The sequence below is a fragment of the Thermobia domestica genome, chromosome 4 (genome assembly GCF_964235325.1).
Source record: "Thermobia domestica chromosome 4, izTheDome1.hap1.1, whole genome shotgun sequence".
Classification (NCBI taxonomy): Eukaryota; Metazoa; Arthropoda; class Insecta; order Zygentoma; family Lepismatidae; genus Thermobia; species Thermobia domestica.
In genome coordinates, this window is record NC_137457.1 from 303,570,772 (window position 1) to 303,591,614 (window position 20,843).

The 20,843-nt window shown below is 38.0% G+C and overlaps 1 protein-coding gene across 1 annotated transcript; it reads right to left on the bottom strand.

Moving 5' to 3' along the window:
* Positions 1 to 17,510: 17,510 nt before the first annotated feature.
* On the bottom strand, positions 17,511 to 17,813 carry LOC145683191 (protein GVQW3-like). The gene has a single exon (XM_081754554.1). The coding sequence runs from the start codon at positions 17,811 to 17,813 to the stop codon at positions 17,511 to 17,513; it is 303 nt and encodes a 100-aa protein (XP_081610680.1).
* Positions 17,814 to 20,843: the final 3,030 nt, after the last annotated feature.

Sequence of the window (20,843 nt, forward strand, 5' to 3'; positions counted from 1 at the left end):
CGGCCAAGTTATTTAATGGAGTCAAACTGTTAATATTTTTAGTGGCAAAGGTGATTTTAACGGTGACTATTCATATCACAAATCCCATTCATAGAAATATGTGTTGAGCTTAGAATTTTTCAGGTTAAAAATGTTTCTAATGTTAACAGCTTTCGTGGTTAAACCTCGAAAAATAAAATCTGGGGTTAAAACCTCAAATACTTCAGGTATGAGAGAGCATCTAAACCTAGGATATTGTTGTTATTTAAACTGCTGTCCAACACTTGTGCTTCCCAGTGGTTAATAGATTGTTTTGGTTGAACCTAAAAAGATATTGGTGAGGCTAAAGCCTCACATACTTCGAGGTATGAGAGGATATATATAAGCTTAGACTAACGTTGTTTGGCATCAGCGTAATATCAAATACAGACTAAATTTTTTGGTTAAACCTCAATTGCTTATGTTAAAACTTCACATACTCAAGATGTGGAAAGATAAATAATATGACCCCTTCAACTATCAGCATGGCTTCATCCAAAAATGCAAATTTCGCCTGATCCTCTTTACAGTCTTTAGCAGAGTTTAGTGCAATTCATTTCGTTCAGATTCATTCAAAAATGCAAATTTCGCTTGGTCCTCTTTACTGTCTTTATCAGAGTTTATTTAAATTCATTTTGATCAGATTCAGACAAGCTACTGAAGTTTGAACTTAATAATTCAAAATCTTAACCCTTTCGTGTACTGCAATCACATATGAGGTGATAGTTATAGATAACTAAAATTAATTGTAAAAATCTCAATGAAATCTTCCGCGTAACCGTTCATGTACAGTGATTTAATTGAAGGTCTACTCTTGGTTCTGGGAACACTAACACATGACTCGTTCATCCTTCTCATCGAAAGAGACATATATTTTTGTGAACCAATTTTAAAAAAAAATTATTCGTACACGAAAGGGTTAAGATAGTTTTGCAATGTTCCAATATATCGATATGAACGTTCAATGACGTAACGAAGCGTTATCTTTGACGAAAAACTTTCCTTTATGAATCGCATCATATCGACCTCATCCAGAGCCATGAAACTACTTGCTCTACTTTTTAGGCTTACTGAAATACAAGGTCCCCTTGTCCTTATGATGTTTTATAAGGCTTTCATCTGCCCGATCATTGAATATTTTTCACCTGTATGGAATATGGCAGTACCTAGTAATCTATCTCGAATTGACTCCATCCTAAACTTCTTTCTTCCCATAGTTAGATTTAGAATTCTCGAGTTACGTAATCACTCGACACAAGAAATATTGGGACTTATGCAGAGTTATTTTGACGTATGATTAGCGTCATACTAAAGGCCTGACTACTCCAGGAAATATATGTTAGTCGAACTCTTTAGTATGACACTAATCACGCCTAAGAACGTCTCTGCGTAAGACCTATTATCTTTAATGCAATTGTGTACCCTTGACAAACAACACCGCGCTGCTGATTTACTTTATATATAAAGATTATCAACAGTAAAATTGGTTTTGAATTCTTACTGATGCAAATTAGCTTACGGGTTTCTCCGCGGCAGGCTCGCAGACAGCCCAAAAATGTATGGGGGGCAGTTGAAGTTAGGGGGGCTCGATCCAACCTTATGATAGTTCATCACCATATTATAGTTCATTTGCAAGCCTACCGTGAAAATTTTAAGGGGCCAGCAAAAATTTAGGGGTGCCCCCCTAGACCCCTCCTAGATATGGGCCTACTCCTCGGCGATGTCTCTCGCTTAATTTGCTAGCTTACGAGACACCTAGGTTATGAATTGTTAAGCGTTCCTTGTTTTACAAGATTAGCGCACGATTACAATACTGTTTCAACAGTTTTTTTTTTTTTTTAATATTTTTACTTCTGAAAGTAACTTTAGAACTCAACTGAAGAGAATATTGCATATTGAGATGTGAAACTTCTTTTTTATATTAGTTTTGTTATTTTATTTTTTTAATTTTTCCTTTCTTTGATTTTACCTTTTTATGTTTAGTGTTCAGTTTCAGCCAATTGGTCTTGTACTATATGAAACTTGGTGAATAAATAAATAAATATTATTAAAGCATTCAAATAAGCCTATTCCAATGAGATCTTTTCAAATTAGTCACAATTATGTTATCCTCTGCTGAATCTTGGGTTCGGATCTGATTTCGTGCAATTTTATGTAACGATGCGTTGTCTAATCAACTAGAGCACAAAATCAAACTTAAATTTTATTTTTGCTTTATATATATATATATATATATATATATATATATATATATATATATATATATATATATATATATATATATATATATATAATGTTGCTATGAGAGTTCGTTAATTTGAATTTCGAGTCAAGCAGTTAATTGGTGGTTTTCGAAGAAAGCGAATCTCGCCAGAAGAAGCTAGAATTCCTCCCCAAATTGCTCATTCGAGCTTTACCTAAAGAATCCTTGCAAATCTTCTGCGACTAGAAGAATTTTTTTCCCTCTGGAAACAAATAAAAATACAATCCAGGAACGTATTTCGTCAGGCGCGACATATCAAGTATAAAAGAAACTTATTTTTTTTATTTCTTATTTTTCGAGTTCGAAAAAATTCTTTCTCTAGGTGATCGCCAGTGAGTGAATAAGCTCGTTTTCTAGCATAAGAGAGGAACTTTTGTTTAACATGGTGTCTCTTGTCGCTTTGGCAATGTGGAAAAAAATTCCTTGGCGCGCTGCCTCACGTCGCGCTTCTTGTATGCGTGCGTATGTATATATATATATATGTGTGTGTGTGTGTGCGAGCGTGTGTGTGTACGGATACGCGATGCTTATCGCAAAGACTGCAAAAGTAAACAGGCTATTCTTACGCACCTCACCCCCATGATTTCGATTCAATTGCTTGTAGTGGTCGCCAGATAGAGAGAGAGCAAATTACATCCCGCTAGGCGTCCCTGGATTTACCAGCACACATACACAAACGTATATTTACATACATACATATCATACATACATATCCACACTTATAAACGTCCACTCCTTCCTACCCTCCTGAAAACAGATCCTTAGAAGAATGTTGTATATGTATTTTTCAAAATATTGTAGACTTTTCGTGTAGAATTCCTATAACTCTTGTAGTGTCATAACAGAACTTATTTTATTCGACTTTGACAAGACATTTGACATTCTTTTCTAAAGACACCAGCTGTTGTGTTTCTTTTTAAAAAAAGCTTCATTCGTTTCATTGTAAAATAAAATGGATATTTTCTACTTCCTTTCCAACCTTTTTATTGTTACTTTCTGAAATGTGCATGAATGTTATCTGTTTATGCTGGATACCATTTATGAATGGCCTAGGGTGTCATGTTTTTGTGGGCGAAATATTTTGTAGAAAATTTATTATTTCCTTGTGTTAGATTGTTGAAATAATTTTATTATCTGCAGGACTACTGTCTACGCAATCGAAATGCATTACCGAGGTTGCCGCTAACATCTTTCTACCCAAAGCTCTCTCTGGTTATATGGTTAGTGTACGCCACGACTTCGGCGCAGTTTCGATTCCCAGTGGTGGGCTCTCGGATCTTATATTAAGTTGTAGGCAGGGCCGACTCTACCATATATAGTACAACACGTGCCTTTGCACGGGGCAGCTAAGTTTCGAGGAGTGGAAAAGTCTGTCATAACTATATTAGTCGAAATAAATATTTCTTGTTGGAAACAGACTTCATGATTATAGTAATTAAATTTACTAAGCTGAACTTCTATTTGAATACTACATTCATAAATCATGTTTAGGTCGTATTAGTTTAAGGTCACTTGGACAGTGCTAAAGCAAATGGTCAAATAAATTCCAGCACAAATTCTTTGGTTGTTTTCAAATACAAGAACTCAATTCTCGAACAGTATAAACACCTGTTCCTTTTAGTTAGTTATCATAGATTTCTTATGGAAACTAGTCTTGTCTTTGTCACAAACAAGTCTCTTATCATTGAAGGTGGAAACATTTTTTTAAAAAAATTAACAGATGTAGAAGGAAAATCAAGAAATAAAGAGCTAGTTGCACTGGAATTGCAAACTGATATAGTAAGATTGAGTCTCGGTATTGAACTCTATAAAAAGGATTACCAGCTTTCCTCTGCAGGTATGCTTGCTTTACCTTTCAGTAGCTTAATAGATTATTATTTAAAGAAAAAAAAAAGATACATCGATACTATATTTGTAGTGCTTAGGCCTTTCTGAGTGCGAATGCCCTTTCCCTCCCCTTCGTTATTCACGATGTGGTAGCGTACTTAAAATCGTAGCTTTTAAGATTTCTTTCTTCTGGAGAAAGAGTGGGCGGCAAATGCCATTACATGGGGCAGCAAATTATCTAGGGCCGGTCCTGGTTGTAGGTCCATACCTCATATGGTCTCGGTGCTAAAGAGGACGGTAAGCTCAAAACAAACCTTGCTGTCGAGGCGAGACGAGGCAAAAAAAACAAATTAGGCTTTTGTCTCGTAAATTTTTATTGATCTCTCGTCTCGTCTCTTTTCTCGAACGTTTTCCTCGTCACGTCTCATTTCTCTGAAAACGTTTATAGTTTCGTCTGGAAAATTTTCTCGTCTCGTTTTATAAATTCATGTACAACATTTATGTCCTGATTTATTTATTAATTTCATAGAAGAGTTATTAGAATCCTTCCGCGTCCCGAGAGGTCCACTAAAGGTGTGCTGTAACAATATTTAGTCCACATTTGTTATTGAAGTGTATTGTGTATTGACTCGCGTATCTTTAAACGTTGATGTATACCCTTCGTTATGTTTCTTACAATCAATTTATCAATACATAGTTTCTACACTATAAATCATGTAACATTGAAAGTTTCCGAAATCAAAGACTTAAGTGAACTAGGTGCTGACCATGAGATTCGAGAAATTTCTCATCTCGTGTTGACTTTGAAAATGGAGATACTTTTCGTTTCGTGGGGCAACACTCCCTAGGATCAACTAAGATGGTATTCGTACTTTGCCTTAAAAATAAAAATGGCATCCGTAACTCTGAAGTGATTGGGGATCACTGCTCTGAATCCAAGAATTCTTGAGATATGGTCATCTTAGTGAACTGCTCCTATCCCCTTTTCTCTTCTTTCTAGGTGAAGTACCCAAAAAAAAAAAAAAAAAAAAAACCCACTGAAACACAGTGTAATTATTTAAAATAAAAAAAAAACTACAAATGCCAAGTTTTGTGTCTCTAACCGTAAGGGAGTCCAAGATATGGATATATTATATATACGCAGTATGTGCTAGACTATTGGAAGGAATCGAAATGAAATGAAATGAAATCTTAAGTTTTACGTCCCACGTTTATGCCGACTAAGCTAAAGGACACGGTGATTATGAGAATTGAGTGAAATGGTGGAATGAAGAAAGTGGGAGGAAACGGGAGAACTCTGAGAAAACCTACGCATGCGGTGTTTATTCACCACAAGAAGTAATCAAACAGTAGATGCACACTCTGCTACTCAACTTTACTTCTTGAGCTCCTCCGTGGCTAAGCGGTTAGCGTACGCGCCTTTGGCGTGGGAGACCCGGGTTCGATTCCCGGCGGGAGCTCATGTGGTTCGGATTCCACGTTAATCAGTAGGTCCACGTCTCATATAGCCTCGCTGCTGAAAGGGACGCTAAACTAAAATCAACAACTCAACTCAACTTTACTTCTTCTTCTTCTTCCTCTAAGCCTTTTCCCTTCTAAGCCAGTTAGCTAGGGTGCGGTTTTCGGATAGGTGTCCTCCACTTCTTTCTATCTTGTGTCATACGCGCTGTGAACCTCACTGCACCGTATCGTTCTCCCCACTTCTTCTTTGGACGGCCTCGGGTTTCGTTTCTCACTCACGTTTATAGCATCCACTCGGTGAGCTACATATTCGAAACATTTTCTTCTTACATGTCCCAACCATCGATGTCTGCTTTCCTGAAGTTTTATCTACTACTGGCCTCACCTTTTACAGTTCTCCAGATCACTTCGTTCTTAGTTCTGTCCTTCCATGTCACTCCACACATTCACCGCAGCATCTTCATCTCCGCAACATGCATCTTCTGTTCCTCTCTTTTCTTCTTCCTCGTCCAACATACCGCTTCGTATAATAATGCAGGTCTCTACGATCACAAAATGCTCCTGCCGCTTCTAAGCTACCAACTGCTTCAGATTAGTAAAGAACATTCTTTTTAACACAACAATAATAATAATAATAAAATAATAATAATAATAATAATAATAATAATAATAATAATAATAATAATAATAATAATAATAAAAACTTTGTTGCTACCTTCATGAGAGCCACTCACACTTTAATAGATGGTGTGGTTTCCATAAATTTTTCAGTTAAAAATAATTTGCTTTTCTCAATTTTCTCGAATATCACGTATGAGGTTTATATTCCCCAATGTGATTTTGTTCAGCTTGGTGGCATCTTTAGGAAAAAATTCGTTGAACGCTGATAATACAAATTCCAATAATTGCAACCCATATTTATGTCCAATTTCCAAACATTACTTCTTGGACCTTTAGACTTTAGGCGCTTAGTAGTGTCTTACAACTACGTCACAAGTCCTAGTCCAAATTTCAAGTTTGGCATTAGCATTGATCACTCAGTCAGCCAGTCATGAAGGGTAAGGGGAAAAAACCAGGAATGTTCATGTGCGTACTTTAACGAGCGTTTAACCTATCTGTTGGTGACTCTTGGTACTATTTCGTTGCATACAATAACAAATGGACAATAAATAGCCTTCTAATTTTATTAAGTAGGGTATAGTCGTTTGTGTAATTCAACTCTGTTCATTTTGTACGCGGTTTTCAATACTAAAAAGCGTTTTCTCGAAAATGTAGTTTTGTGACATTCCTTCTTTTCCCCCCTTATCCTTCATATATAATGGTAAGGGGAAAAAGAGAAGAGAGAGAGAGAGCAATATAGACACAATCACGTTACAGTTTCCACACAATAACGGTATCTTTATCAGACTTCCACTCCTTCTGGCTACTTAGGAGTTGGTCACCTCTTATACACTCTCTGGAGATCAACTTTCAATTAGATTCTGCTTCTTCATTAAAATGTAACACTTGTCAGTGGCGGATCTAGAAGGTAAAAACGGGGGAAGAGGGAGACAACCAGGTCTCAGACTACGATAAGTATACCATCAGTTTACTATGAACTTTTGCATATTTTGATGCATTTTTGTTACTCAGAAGTATATATTTTGAAGTATATAGCTTAAAGTATTTTTGTCACTCAGAAAATGGGATGAGTCTAGGCCCCTCGACCCTGGGCTACATCCATCACTGACAAGTGTTTTCACTCTCACTTTTCTCTCCTGCTTTTATAATTTTCCTGGCTTCTTTCCATTTTCTCACCAATGTCCTGTTCTCTGCTTCTATGATTTCTGCTCCTTCGCATCCTATCGTGTGGTTTCTCTTTCTGATGCTTATATATTACGTTGTTGTCGCTCTTCAATCTTACATCATCTTTGTGTTGTTTTATCCTTTCTTCCTAGAGGGCACTATTTTCAGCTGCCTAGACTTAAGAAAAAAAAAACTAATATGCATTATGCGATTGGAATCACTATTTAGTATTATCTAAGCCAGAGATATGACATGTGGATTCTATGTATTTAAAACTCAGCACCAAGTAAAAGACATTTCGCTGACCGTAGAACGTTGTGGTTATAACACTAGTGAATTTAGGCAAGGAAGACTCCATTTCTGTCTGAAGCTTATGTATTGTGGTTCGCATGCCACATTAAGCTGTAGGGCTACATCTCATATAGCCTTAGTGCTGAAAGAAACTCCAAACAAAACTAACGAATCAAACAATTAAGAAAAGAATTAAAACGTAATAAAATTTCCATTCTTACTGCTCAATTTTATACCATGAAGGGTAAAGAAGACGGGTGTTAAATTTTCTTTAAATTCAGTTTAACGTTCCACGATTATGTTCCGAAACTACAAACTGATGAAATGAAGAAAGTGGGATGAGACGGGAGAACCACGAGAATACCGAAGCGTAAGGTGTTTGTCCTCTACAAAGAATACGTGGCACGAGATGATATCGAAACCAGCGACTCCACATACCAGAGCTAAGCATTCTACTACTGAGCCACCGCGGCTATCTATTAATGTACACGAATGATTACGAAGTAACTGGTGGCATAAGAATGTCAAAGGAAACCGGAGAATCCCAAGAATTTCGACCACAAATTCACCTCTCGCACTAGAAAATGAAATGAAATGAAATCTTAAATTTAAGGCCTCACGATTATGCCTGTTAGGCAGGTAAATGATAATGGAAGAATTGGTGGAATTAGAAAGTGGGAGGGGAAGGTGTTGTTCACCACAAACTTATTTGGCCGGGGATCGAATTAAGGATCCCACGTACCAGAGGTAAGGGCTCTACCTCTGAGCCAACTGTGTTCCCCTCTCGCTCAAGAGGAGAACTTTGCAGCACTGAAGCACTGTGCCCTCCGAGCTAGAGAATTTAGTATATATTGATTTTATACTCTTTTTCTGCGGGATGCGAACTTAAGAATTATTATTGCCTGTTACATTTCCAAGCAGTAATATAAATGCACAATGGTAGCCCAAATCTCATACTTTTTTCAGTTTCTTTCTTCTCTAAAACAATAAACATTAAAAACAAGGGGAACTCTGAGCAGAAGGGTTACCCGTTCGTCTTGCGGTGACCTACCCATCTGCGTAGTTTATGTGTGTAGCACCTCATGTGCGTATGTCACCCCGTGAGCTCACAATGGACTTCCCGTGCGTTGGATGAAAATCAATGCACTCCTGTTTCTCGAAAGAGAAAAGGGCACAGAGTGAGCGTGTGCTTTGCTATAACTCTTATGAGATTTCATAATAAGCGTTGCAATTGACATAATCTTCCAGCATTTGTCCCATCAGACCGCCTTCGAAGGATAAATTTATCGATTGTCTGTTCTCCCAATCCGCAGTATATTTATATATCTAAGCATGGTACACTAGTACACACAGTCCGTGTTTAGCAATTATTTTAGACCACGAGACGAGAAATAAGGTTTTGTCGTCTCGTCTTGTAATCTCGTCTCGTCTCGTCTCGTACAATTTGTTTGAAGTCTCATCTCACCTGGATTCTCGAAGAATTCTTTCTTGTCTTGTCCCAATTTTCTACAAGATTTTCTCACTCGTTTTGTAAATTTATGTACAAACTTTATGTACTAATTTTTTCTTAACTTTGTCTAAAAGTTGTGGTGCTGCGTAGTATAGTCGCTAATCCTCTCGTATTTTGTGCAAACTGTCCCAGGTTCGATTCTCCTTCCTTGCTGCAACAGAGGTTTCCATGCTTCCGATCTTCCGGTAACCCCTTCGTCTCCACGTACAATTTTTCTGTTTTTATATCGTCCATTAATTGTAGTTTCCTTTGTTCTCTCTCTTTTTTCCTGCCACCATACCCTCTAGCACGTTCATCATAATACAGTTTCTTCTTAGCCAATGTCGCAACAGTTTCTCTTCCTTTTCGTAATAATATCTAAAATTATTCTTTTCTCTCTTACCATTTTAAGACCCTTTGAATCGTTTTCCGCTTGACCCAGCTGATTCGCTCTATTCTTCTCCGCACCCATATTTCGAAAGCTTCCAGTCTTTTTCATCATTTTAGGTTAATGGCTATATTTCTGACCCATAAGCACAAACCACACACGAAGCACTTTATGAGTCTTTTCCTCAACTCTTTATTTAAGGTCCCACAAAATAATATTTTCTTCCTCCTAAAAGCTTCTTCTGCCATTCCTATCCTTGCTTTTATTTCATGTTCACACTTCCTGTCATTACAAATAATACTACCCAGGTGTTGAAAACTAGTCACCTGTTCTATTTTCTTCCCCCTACTTCTATATTTGACACCGACCCCTTCGTTCTAATCACCATGGGTTTCGTCTTTCTTACATTTATTTTCATCCCATATTCTTTGCAGCCCTTTCTCATGTTTTCTAACATCTCACTGATTTTCTCTTCAGATTCTGCAACAAGTATCAACCGTATATAACTAATTCTATCTTCTACTGAAATATTGTCTTCATTATGTAGGCTCATTTTCACTGTCTCTTCTCAATAGATATTAAATAATAGGCGAGAGACATCATTCCTGTCGAACTTCCCTTCCAATTACATTCTACTTTGTCATTTCCTCCCCTAATTTAATACTTGTTGGTATGTTTCTTATTAGTCTTCTTTCCTAACAAACGAATAAATTATTTGAGTAAGTTACAATGATTATTCGAACAATTGAGGAAAATATATGCAAACAATAATTAACTAACGACTATTCGAGTTGTACTTAAAGCAATATTTTGAACCGCTTTTGCGTAGTGATCATCTTTCCATTCCATAGATAGATTAAACTTCAAGCATCATCATCATCGGCATAATTATTGCAACATCCTCTCATATTTGTAAGCAACAACACGTGCGTCTGCATAAGGGTCACCAAGCAGCCGACAGACGCCGTCTACGAAGTAGTACGAAGAAGACACGGAGAGTCACGAAGAGATCCCTACAACCCCTCCACAAGCTCCACATCTAAATTCAGCTATAAAAGAGCACGTGAAGAGCCAAAAGGCATCAGCTCCAGCTGATCATTCCGACCTTTCTCTTCGCGCTGCTCTGGGCAGGAAACATCAATCCACCTTCGCGCTGCTACGGGTAGAAAGTTCCTAATCGTCAACCTCAAACACATCCGTGCATCTGTGGGTAGGAGGTCCAAACTTATAGAGAAATAACTGTTATTTAGAGATACCTACTTATTTATAGCACAGTGTACAAATAACTTGTATATAACTTTTTTGATAGTAAAAATATGAGGGAAAGAGAACCTGTGTAACTTCTCCACCACACATTACATTAATTTTCGATGGTTGGCAGGTCACTTGTCTTAATATATAGAAAATTTTCATGGAACATGGTTCTCAATTTACTACTTACCATCCATTAATTATAGCATATTTCCACTTTCACTTCTATTACGTAGTTCATAACACAAGTTCTTCTTCTCAATCATTGTTTAAACAACCTTTTCCTATTGTTTAATTACCTCTTATACTGTCCTCTCCTCTTCAATATTTCTAACAATTCCTCATTATTTTTCTGTTAGACTCATCTAATTTTGTTCATGCTTTCTCCATATCTATATTTCGAGAAAGCTTTTACTCGTTTACCTTCGCTATTATGACTTAACGTTCATATTTTCGTCTCGCGAAACACAATATTCCGACGAAACAGTTTCTTTTCTTAACTGTTTGTCCAAAGACTAGCTGAAATACCTGTTCTTTCCACTAGGAGATTAGAGTTACGAATAATACTTGAATAGTACTTTAATCTCCCTTAAGACAGGGGCGGATCCAGGACCGACTTCTGGGGGGGGGCGGTGGGTTGTTATACTGCTACTTTTAAGGGCTCCAAACTTTGGGATGGCTTTTATTTATATATATAAAATAAGAAAGTTTCCTCTTCTGGGGGGGGGGGGCAATCGCCCTGGATCCGCCCCTGGGGGGGCAATCCCCTGGATCCGCCCCTGCCTTAAGATGCATATTTTAATGAAAGTGTAATAATAAAAACCTGTATGATCATCTATTTTGGGATAAATTTTTGAATCCCCCTACCCATTTAGGGATAGAATCCTAGCCTAGCCCTACCCTATCCCTTTAATCAAAGTGACACGATAAAAATCAAACCTGAGGTAGGTGCCCTCTGTGTTCCAAAATTCATTTCCAGTGAGTTAAGTCATTTACCATAATGTAGAAGTCTGCACGGGCCGGAATATTTAGTCTGAGCCCGGCCCGGCCCGTGAATTCATAATGTGAAGTCCGACCCGAGTCCGAAATATGTTTTAGCATTTAGGACCGACCCCGGCCCGAGCTCGAGGAATAATCAAATGAGCCCAAAATAAACCCAAATTACAGAAAGTTAATAATTAACGCAAAATTGTATTTTTGTTTACAGTAATTAGAGCTATAATTTTACAGCTGTGCTTTAAAATTTTAAGAGAAAAAACAGTCCAGTAAATATCGTTGTACGTACAGTATATTTACAAAGTTAGGCCCGAGAAATATGGTTGTATATTTAAATATTTACGGCCTGAGCCCGGCCCGGGCCCGAAGGGGTATATTCTTTGAAGGCCCAAGCCTGTGCAGACTTCTACTAATGCCATTAATAAATGAAAGATAACATCGATTTGAATGTGTGAAGAATGATAAAAAATGCTCCTATTCTCAGTCCCCTTAAAACAGGAAATTTCAAAAATTTTGAGACATTTGATCCCCTTATATTTCTTTATGACAAGTTTATTTACCGAATTTAATGTTCCTAGCTTGAGGAGCCCGTGAGATACTCTATTGTCCGTCTGCATAAATGTTAACCCCTGCATTTCCTCTTAGGATACGCCCTTGAATCAGTGTCATCACATAAGGGTCGTTCAATAAGTAGACCTAATTAGAAAATATAAAAAAGGCAAATTATTTTAGATAGATTTTTTTTATTTTCCAGTATAATTTCCTTTTAGCTCGAGACACTTTTTTGCAACGTTTCTCCAGCTTTTAAGACGTCCAAAATCTAGGATTTCGGATCCCCAAAATTTAAGATTTCGGAATCAGTCCCTGAAATAAGCATCTGCTTTGGCGATGATCTCCTCGTTTGACGTGATTCATCTTTCAGAGAGCCATTTTTTTTAAGTTCGGAAATTTAAAAAAAAATTACTAGGGACCAAATCTGGTGAATACGGTGGATGTAATAATCAAAATTTTAATTCTATAACTTTCGCCATCGAAACTTGTCTTGATGTAAGAGAATTTTTTTCTTTGCCAAATGAGGGCGTTTTTTCTAGATTTCTTCTCTCAATCGGTGCAGTAACGACGCATAATATGTACTCTACATTTATCGTCTGTCCTTTTTCCAAGTAATCGATGTAGATGATTTTGCGTGGATCTCACACACACACACACACACAAAAAAAGAAAAAACTGTGGCTATCACCTTGTCCGCCGATTTCACCGTCTTCGCCTTCGGAGCTCGATTGCCTTTAAAAAAACACACTCTCTTTCGAGTATTACTTTGTTTCTGAAGTGTAGTAGTATATCCTTGTCTCGTTCAGTGTTGTGTATCGACGCAGAAACTCATAGGAATTGTGACGAGAAAGTGACAAACCAACCTCCAAATTGATCACATGGTTACATTTATTATCCAGTGAGAACAAACTTGGCACCCATGTTGCCGATTTTTTTTTTTTCAAATACAATTTTTCGTGCAAACTTGAAAACACAGTACCGTGTGATATGCCTTAACTACTTCACTAACTTTAATTCATCCATCACTCAAAACCATAGCGTGGATTTTGTCAATTATTTCGTGGGAAGGCACTTTCACTGGACGTCCGAAACCATGCTCATGATATCTGAATGTATGGCCACGTTTCAAAACGTCGCAAACACAGGAAACGGTGTGCTATGAACTTCATTCTACTCGGCTTTGATCTCTTTCTATATTAAACCTTTTAGTGAAAAGTGTTTAATAACCGCACGAAACTCATTTCTTTTCGTTTTTTCTAAATGAACACACGTTTGTTTTTACAATCGATTATGACAATGAAACCACGTGACGGATGTAGCTGAAATTTTAACAACAGTCTAGTGTCGAATCACGCTTACTAAAAGTATACCTTTTTCGATACTACGAGTGTCATCTTTCGGGTTTTCGAAGAACTTATTGAACAATCCTTGTAAAATCTTCTCTGGAAGTAAGTACTAACTATGCTCAAAAGTTCATTTCAAACTGTTCAGCTGAATTCCCGTGATGCAATTGGGAACACCAGGCAACGTGTCTTTGAATTTAGCGAAAAAAAACTGTCTTTCCCACTTAGAACGGGAATTTTCAGGAAAGCTGAGATGCGTGTCCGTTTATTTCTAATGAGGAGTTTATGTACCCAAGTTTCATCTTCCTAACTCGGTAGCAGTGACGTAACTAGGGGGGCGAACGGGGCTTGTGCCCCGGCCGCTGGATTGGAAGGGCGCAAAATTGGGCAAATATTTTGGGGGAGCGTTTTGGTTTGGTTGGTCAGAGGGAGCGTTAAATCGAGTTGCCCCGGGCAACAACTAGCGTATTTACGTCGGTGCTTGGTAAGTTCGTGAGATACTCAATTTTTCGTATAAATTTTGATCTCCGTTACCCCCTTATGATATGCATTTTAATCAGAATATGATAAAAACCTAGTTCAAGATAGGTGATAAATATATTGCAATATTTTGCTTCGTAGAGTGTAATAAAAGTCCAGAATATAAAATCCTTCACCGTTTATTTATAAAAATAAAATGTCATAAAATTTACAGTTTCTGTAAGTAAAATACAAAGTTCATAAGATGATTCCCAGTGTGGAGAAGAACTTCAGCATACACAAAGTGGCTTCAGAATCAGAGGTGAAATGCCCTAGCAATTATAGCCTCAGGAGATAGTGTAGTTAAGGATTACTACTTCGTTCATTGCAGCCTTCGGAGTAGATAATTAAAGGAGTACTACTTTGCTCATTGCAGCCTTCGGAGTAGGTAATTAAAGAATTACTACTTTGCTCATTGCAGCCTTCGGAGTAGGTAATTAAAGGATTACTACTTTGCTCATTGCAGCCTTTGGAGTAGGTAATTAAAGGATTACTACTTTGCTCATTGCAGCCTTCGGAGTAGGTAATTAAAGGATTACTACTTTGCTCATTGCAGCCTTCAGAGTAGGTAATTAAAGGAATACTACTTTGCTCATTGCAGCCTTCGGAGTAGGTAATTAAAGGATTACTACTTTGCTCATTGCAGCCTTCGGAGTAGGTAATTAAAGGATTACTACTTTGCTCATTGCAGCCTTCGGAGTAGGTAATTAAAGGAATACTACTTTGCTCATTGCAGCCTTCGGAGTAGGTAATTAAAGGAATACTACTTTGCTCATTGCAGCCTTCGGAGTAGGTAATTAAAGGATTACTACTTTGCTCATTGCAGCCTTCGGAGTAAGTAATTAAAGGATTACTACTTTGCTCATTGCAGCCTTCGGAGTAGGTAATTAAAGAATTACTACTTTGCTCATGGCGGCTTCAGAAGTTAAGATTAAAGGATATCTGCGTAACCCATGGCGGTCTCGAGAGAGAGTTTAGGAAGGTTAGCTATCAGCACTGGGACTGATGCTGCTGTCCTCTTGAGGTCCTCTTTTATGGATGTCCTTTGAAGGAGAGGTTCATGAGGGGAGGTCGGCCATCTTCGGTTTTTCTTCCGAACCATCTTCGTGTCTTCCTGGTACCATCCTTCCATCGACTGTTGGTGATTACGTTTGTATACAATAACACGTGCTCGTGATTAAAACACGTAATTATAATAAAAACGTGTAGTTGTTTATGCAATTAAATATTAAAAATTCATTTCAAGCTGTTCAGTCGTTTTCCTGTGATTCAATCATGCACAAGACCAGTTTAATTTTATACAGGGTGCTACAAAAATTTGTCACAATGATTTGGAAATAGATTCCTTACATCAAAACAAGAAAAAACGTTCATATGGATCTGTGTTCGGAAGTGCATAGTTTCGTAGTTATAGCGTGGCGAAAATGTGAAACAAGTGAACTTTAAAGGTCCATAGTTCCACCACTAAAAAACCGATCGTAGTCGGGTCAAGACATCACTGAGGATCTAGTATGTGAACTATCCAAATATTCGTCTTTCAGAACCTCCGGTACTTGCACAAACATTTTTAGAGGGGGTATTTGGGAGCACTTGATCACTCTCCATCTATCTCTTTAAAATTGGTGTGCAAGTACTGAAGCATTCTTTAACATGGATATTTGAATAATTCATATACCAGTTCCTCAGTGATGTCTTGACCCGACTATGATAGGTCCCATAGTAGTGGAGCTATGAACTTTTAAAGTTCACTTGTTTTACATTTTCGGCGCCCTATAACTCCGAAACTATCCACTTTTGAGCACAAGTTCATATGAACTTTTTTCTTTATTTTGATGAGAGCAATCTGTTCCAAAAATATTGTGGCACATTTTTGTAACACCCTGTATATATTAGATTCATAAAAATACACCATTCTCCTTCCTAAATGCCTTTTGAACTTTTTCATTTTGCATCATCCTGCACGACCACTCATGTAAGTTTTTACTTTTTTATATATATATATTATTTTTAAAATAGTAATAAGAAATAGGAATCCAAACGAGCGTTGTGAGCTTTACCTTGCTTAATAGGATTTCTTGTTCTTACGCACATGAAAAACCTCATCTATCACCCACTCGCAGAAGCACAACATTATGAGAAAACTACGAGCGATTTCGCGTCGCTTAACCGAGATGCTTGGCTCAGATTGATTTTTTTTTCAGGTATGTAATTTAACGCATTTTCTTTCCTCTCTTTTTATCTCCTTTTCTTGCTTCTCTCAATCTGATGTCTTTCGTATATTTCTTCAGAAGGAAGAAAAGGAGAGACTAATTTAAAAGAAAAAGATAGAGGTGAATTAGAAGAATAAGGATATACACAGAATATATATATATATATATATATATATATATATATATATATATATATATATATATATATATATATATATATATATATATATATATATATATATACGAGGGTTGGGGCAAAAGTCATGGCAACTATTTTTTTCTTGAAGATACCAGTCCGGTTGGAAAATGTGACATATACAGACGAAAGGACAAGGTGTTAACTACATGTGTGGACAATGAAAACCACTTAAATATCGTAACACACTAATTTATTACGGTAGTATACAGGGCAATATGGTCTTCACGGTGCAAAAGAATTACAACACAGTACGCATACAGTTGACATGACAAACCTGGGCCTAAGGACTTTCAAATTAGTTCCCTGCTACTTGCACCACGCGCTGTCAACGATGTGGGAGGCGCTGAATATCATCCACCTCCGCATTTGCCGCACCATGAGTGAATCGGGTGGCCTGTTCGCGCACGGCATTAGCAATGTCGTTGCGTGTTGAAAATCGCCTACCACGAATGAGATCAAAGCCACAGAGCGAAATGCCAGGAGAGTGCGATGGGTACTCCAATTCTTCTCATCCCCAAAGTCGCAGAAGCTACCCTATACACTCTGCTTTATGTGGTTTTGCATTGTCGTGCAGGATTATTGCACTGCCCACAAGATCCGGACGTTTCTCCCGAACGCAACGACGTACCTGTCGCACCAGGAAGTCCCTGTGGTACTGTTCGGTCACTGTTCTGCCATGTGGAACAAAGTGGCAAACAATGACACCCCTGACGTCATACGCGACGATCATCATCAATTTGAGTGGGGAAGGATTCTGACGGAACTTCTGCCTGCATGGTGATCCAGCATGTCGAAACTCCGAGGACTGGCGCCGTCCTGTTGCCAGCGTGCAAGGTGGTCGGAGCATGTTACACAGCACATCCACCTTTGAACTTCCGTCAGTGCATGCTTTACCCACCGCGATGCGGTTTTGCGAAGTTACAGCTCATTACGCAATATCCTGTGGACGGTGCGTTTCTCGAGGCCACTTGCCTCCGCCAACTCCAGTAGCGTCCATCGCCTGTCTTCATCCAGGAGCCGCTCGATGACGGCACGTGCCACGTTGGTCCGCACACTGACAGGTCGTGCCGAACGTTCCTCATCACTGATTGACACTGTTCGGAATGGTAGAGCATTATTCCCAACGGCTTCCACTAATTCACAGTGACATTCCATCTCATTTCTCCCTCGGAGAACGGATATTTTGATGTAAGCGCGCTGCTCAACACGGGTTACTTCCATCTCGCACGACACTGACCAACAGACTGATTTCACAGCACTCGCTGTGCTACTACCAGCTATCACAGAGCCATATGTCGTGCAGCATACACACTATGCCTGCAGGACTTCCACATGACACATAGAGGTATGTGATCCGTTCACATATCTGCAAAGAAAAAAATAGTTGCCATGACTTTTGCCCCAACCCTCGTATATATATATAACATTACTAAATTTTACCATCTAATTGCTCAACACAGCGAATTAAGAAAACGAAGACTTCAAATTATTGCTATTAAAATTTGTTCGAGTACTTATATCAACATTTTTTCTGTTATTTTTATACTTTCAAACTGTGTTATGCATAAAAATGGAAAGTCCTATAGAATGGCTGTATCCGTCCGTTTGTCTGTGAGAAACGGCAAATGATAACGAAAAGCGGTTTTAAAATTGGGATTCAAGACCCCACGAATAGGTTCCATCACCATCGTGATATCTTTATTCCTACTGGAAGTTGTAGAAATGAACCACTTGCGATTTCAATGTTAATATATTTAGAACAAAAATGGTTAAAAGATTGCGGCAAACTTTATATATATATATATATATATATATATATATATATATATATATATATATATATATATGCGTTCAAAATATCAAGAGTAGATCATTCTTTACCCTTAGCATTATGATAATACTGGTATTGGTTGAAATCCTTCAACTTCCGAAACAATATTGATCCTCAGAGCAAGAGGGGTTATAAATAACGAGAAATGGTTTTCTGATATGGATCCGGCATCCCAAGGATTGGTTTCATCCTTATCCCTCTTTCCTAACCGGAAGTGATATATATCAACGATTTCCGGTTTCAATGTTATTCGCAGAAGAGGCCAGTAAAGGATAGCGGCAAATATTTTGTTTCATATAAGTTAAGCATTTAAAGAACAGACCGCTTTTCTGCCCTTATATCCATAATAAAGCCAGAAGTGTGAAAATTTATTGTAACTCTCTGTTCAACCTTGATTTCCATCCTTATCTCATTTATCCACTTATAATAGATACTGGCAACCAGTTTTTTGAAATGAATTCAGCAGCTGAAGAACCGATAACTTTTCTGTTCGTATATTATGATCGGATGAGATCGGATCACTGTGCAACTTGCGGTTTACTATTGACCCTCACAGAGCAAAAGTGGTAATACATAATGAGAAAAAAACAATATTTGAATGTGAGTATTGTTTCAACATGTCCCATCTTCGTTCTTATCTCTTTCTACTCCAACCGGAAGTAGTAGAAATCTACCACTTCAGGCTACATTATTTATTCCAATAAAATAAAATAAAAACAATAAACGGTAGAAAGAAACGATTTTGTATATGAATAAATCCAATAATAATTTAAACTTCTTTAAAAAATCTAATAACCGACTTCATACACGTAACCTACTTATTTAAAATGCAACAAACAGTAACAGTATAATGTACTATGAAAGTGTTCCGCAACTTTGTAGTACAACTCCTGTGGTGTTATGCAACCATAATCACGCTACAGAAAGTATGGTTGCCTATAAGCATGTGACTGCAGTAATTAACCCACCATCCGTTGAAGCGTTTCATAGTCTAACTACAAAGATTACTAACTACCGAATTACTGAAACTTAATCATTAACGCAAAATTGTATTTCTATTTACAGCAATAAGAGGTTTAATTTTGTAGTTGTGCTTTAAAAGTTCTTCAGAAAAAATGGCCCACTAAATATCGTTGTATAGTAAGTATAGTTACAAAGTTAGGCCCGGAAAGGCCCGAGAAATATGGTTGTATATTTAAAAATTTACGGCCCGTGCCTGGTCCGGGCCCGAACTGATATGCGTTGTAGGCCCGAGTCCGGTCCGTGCAGACCTCTAGTGTGTTACCAAAGCTTTACTGTGACAAGTGCGTTTCTTTTCATAGTGTGCAACCACGGTAGACTTCCAAATGATGCGAATTCAATACTCAAACTAAGATCAAATGTAGAACTTGTTCCTCAGACACTGACTCCATATTAAAAAGCCATAACTCGCTATCAGTTAGCGTTTTTGATCTATGGAAAATAATATTAAAGCCAGAAATGGTACTACCTATCGCTATATATTACCGTAAGTTTGGTATGTTAATCAAAGTCGAAACAAAAAATCCAGGATTTTTCAGTTCCAGTTTGAATAGAATGATAAATGTGTAGATGAAACTTATTCTTCTGACGCTGAACCCACATCAGAACGCCATAATTCGCTATCTCCTATCGTTTTTGGTCCATTTAGTTCAATATTGGAACCGAAAGTTGTTATAAATTCTACCACTTCCTGGTTTAGTACAGGGATAATGTTTGACATGAATCTACTCTTCCTATCCTGCAAAACCAATTCTCACTATATCTATTGTCTTTTTTACTCTATGACGGTCATCCTGTAAATCGGAAATGGTTGATTTCCATCACTTCCGGTTTTGAATACTGGGTTAATGCAGGAGATAGAGTCTATTCTTGAGATGATACGAGGGTGATTCTGAAAGTCAAGCCTCCAAGATGGTACATTTATTTGTGTTTGACAGTTGGCACCGATATAGGTATCAGTGGAAAGCTTGTAATGTCAACTACAAATGGTGGAATCATTTTTCAACATAGTCCCCATTACAGGCAACACACTTGCCAAACAAGGTTTTTATGTCGTCGGCGAAGAATTGTGGTAGCTGCTGGCGACACCATTGCCGTCGCCAAACTGCTGCTTCCAGCTCCGCGTCACAACTGCAGAGTTGGTCCTTAAGGTGATCCTTAATTTGCGGAAGAGCCAAAAGCCGCTGGGGCAAGATCCGGATTATATGCGGGATGAGGCAGAATGTCCATTAACTTCAGGCGCTGCAGTGCTTTCTGAGTTTTGTGGCTTGTGTCCGGACGTACAGTTTTTGCCTACCTCCACTCAGTGCTAACGTCAACACAGGCATCCTTGTAAGCTGCAGTCATGCGGTGATGAACGTTCCTGAGTGCACAACCTTCCGCAGTCAGACATTCAATGA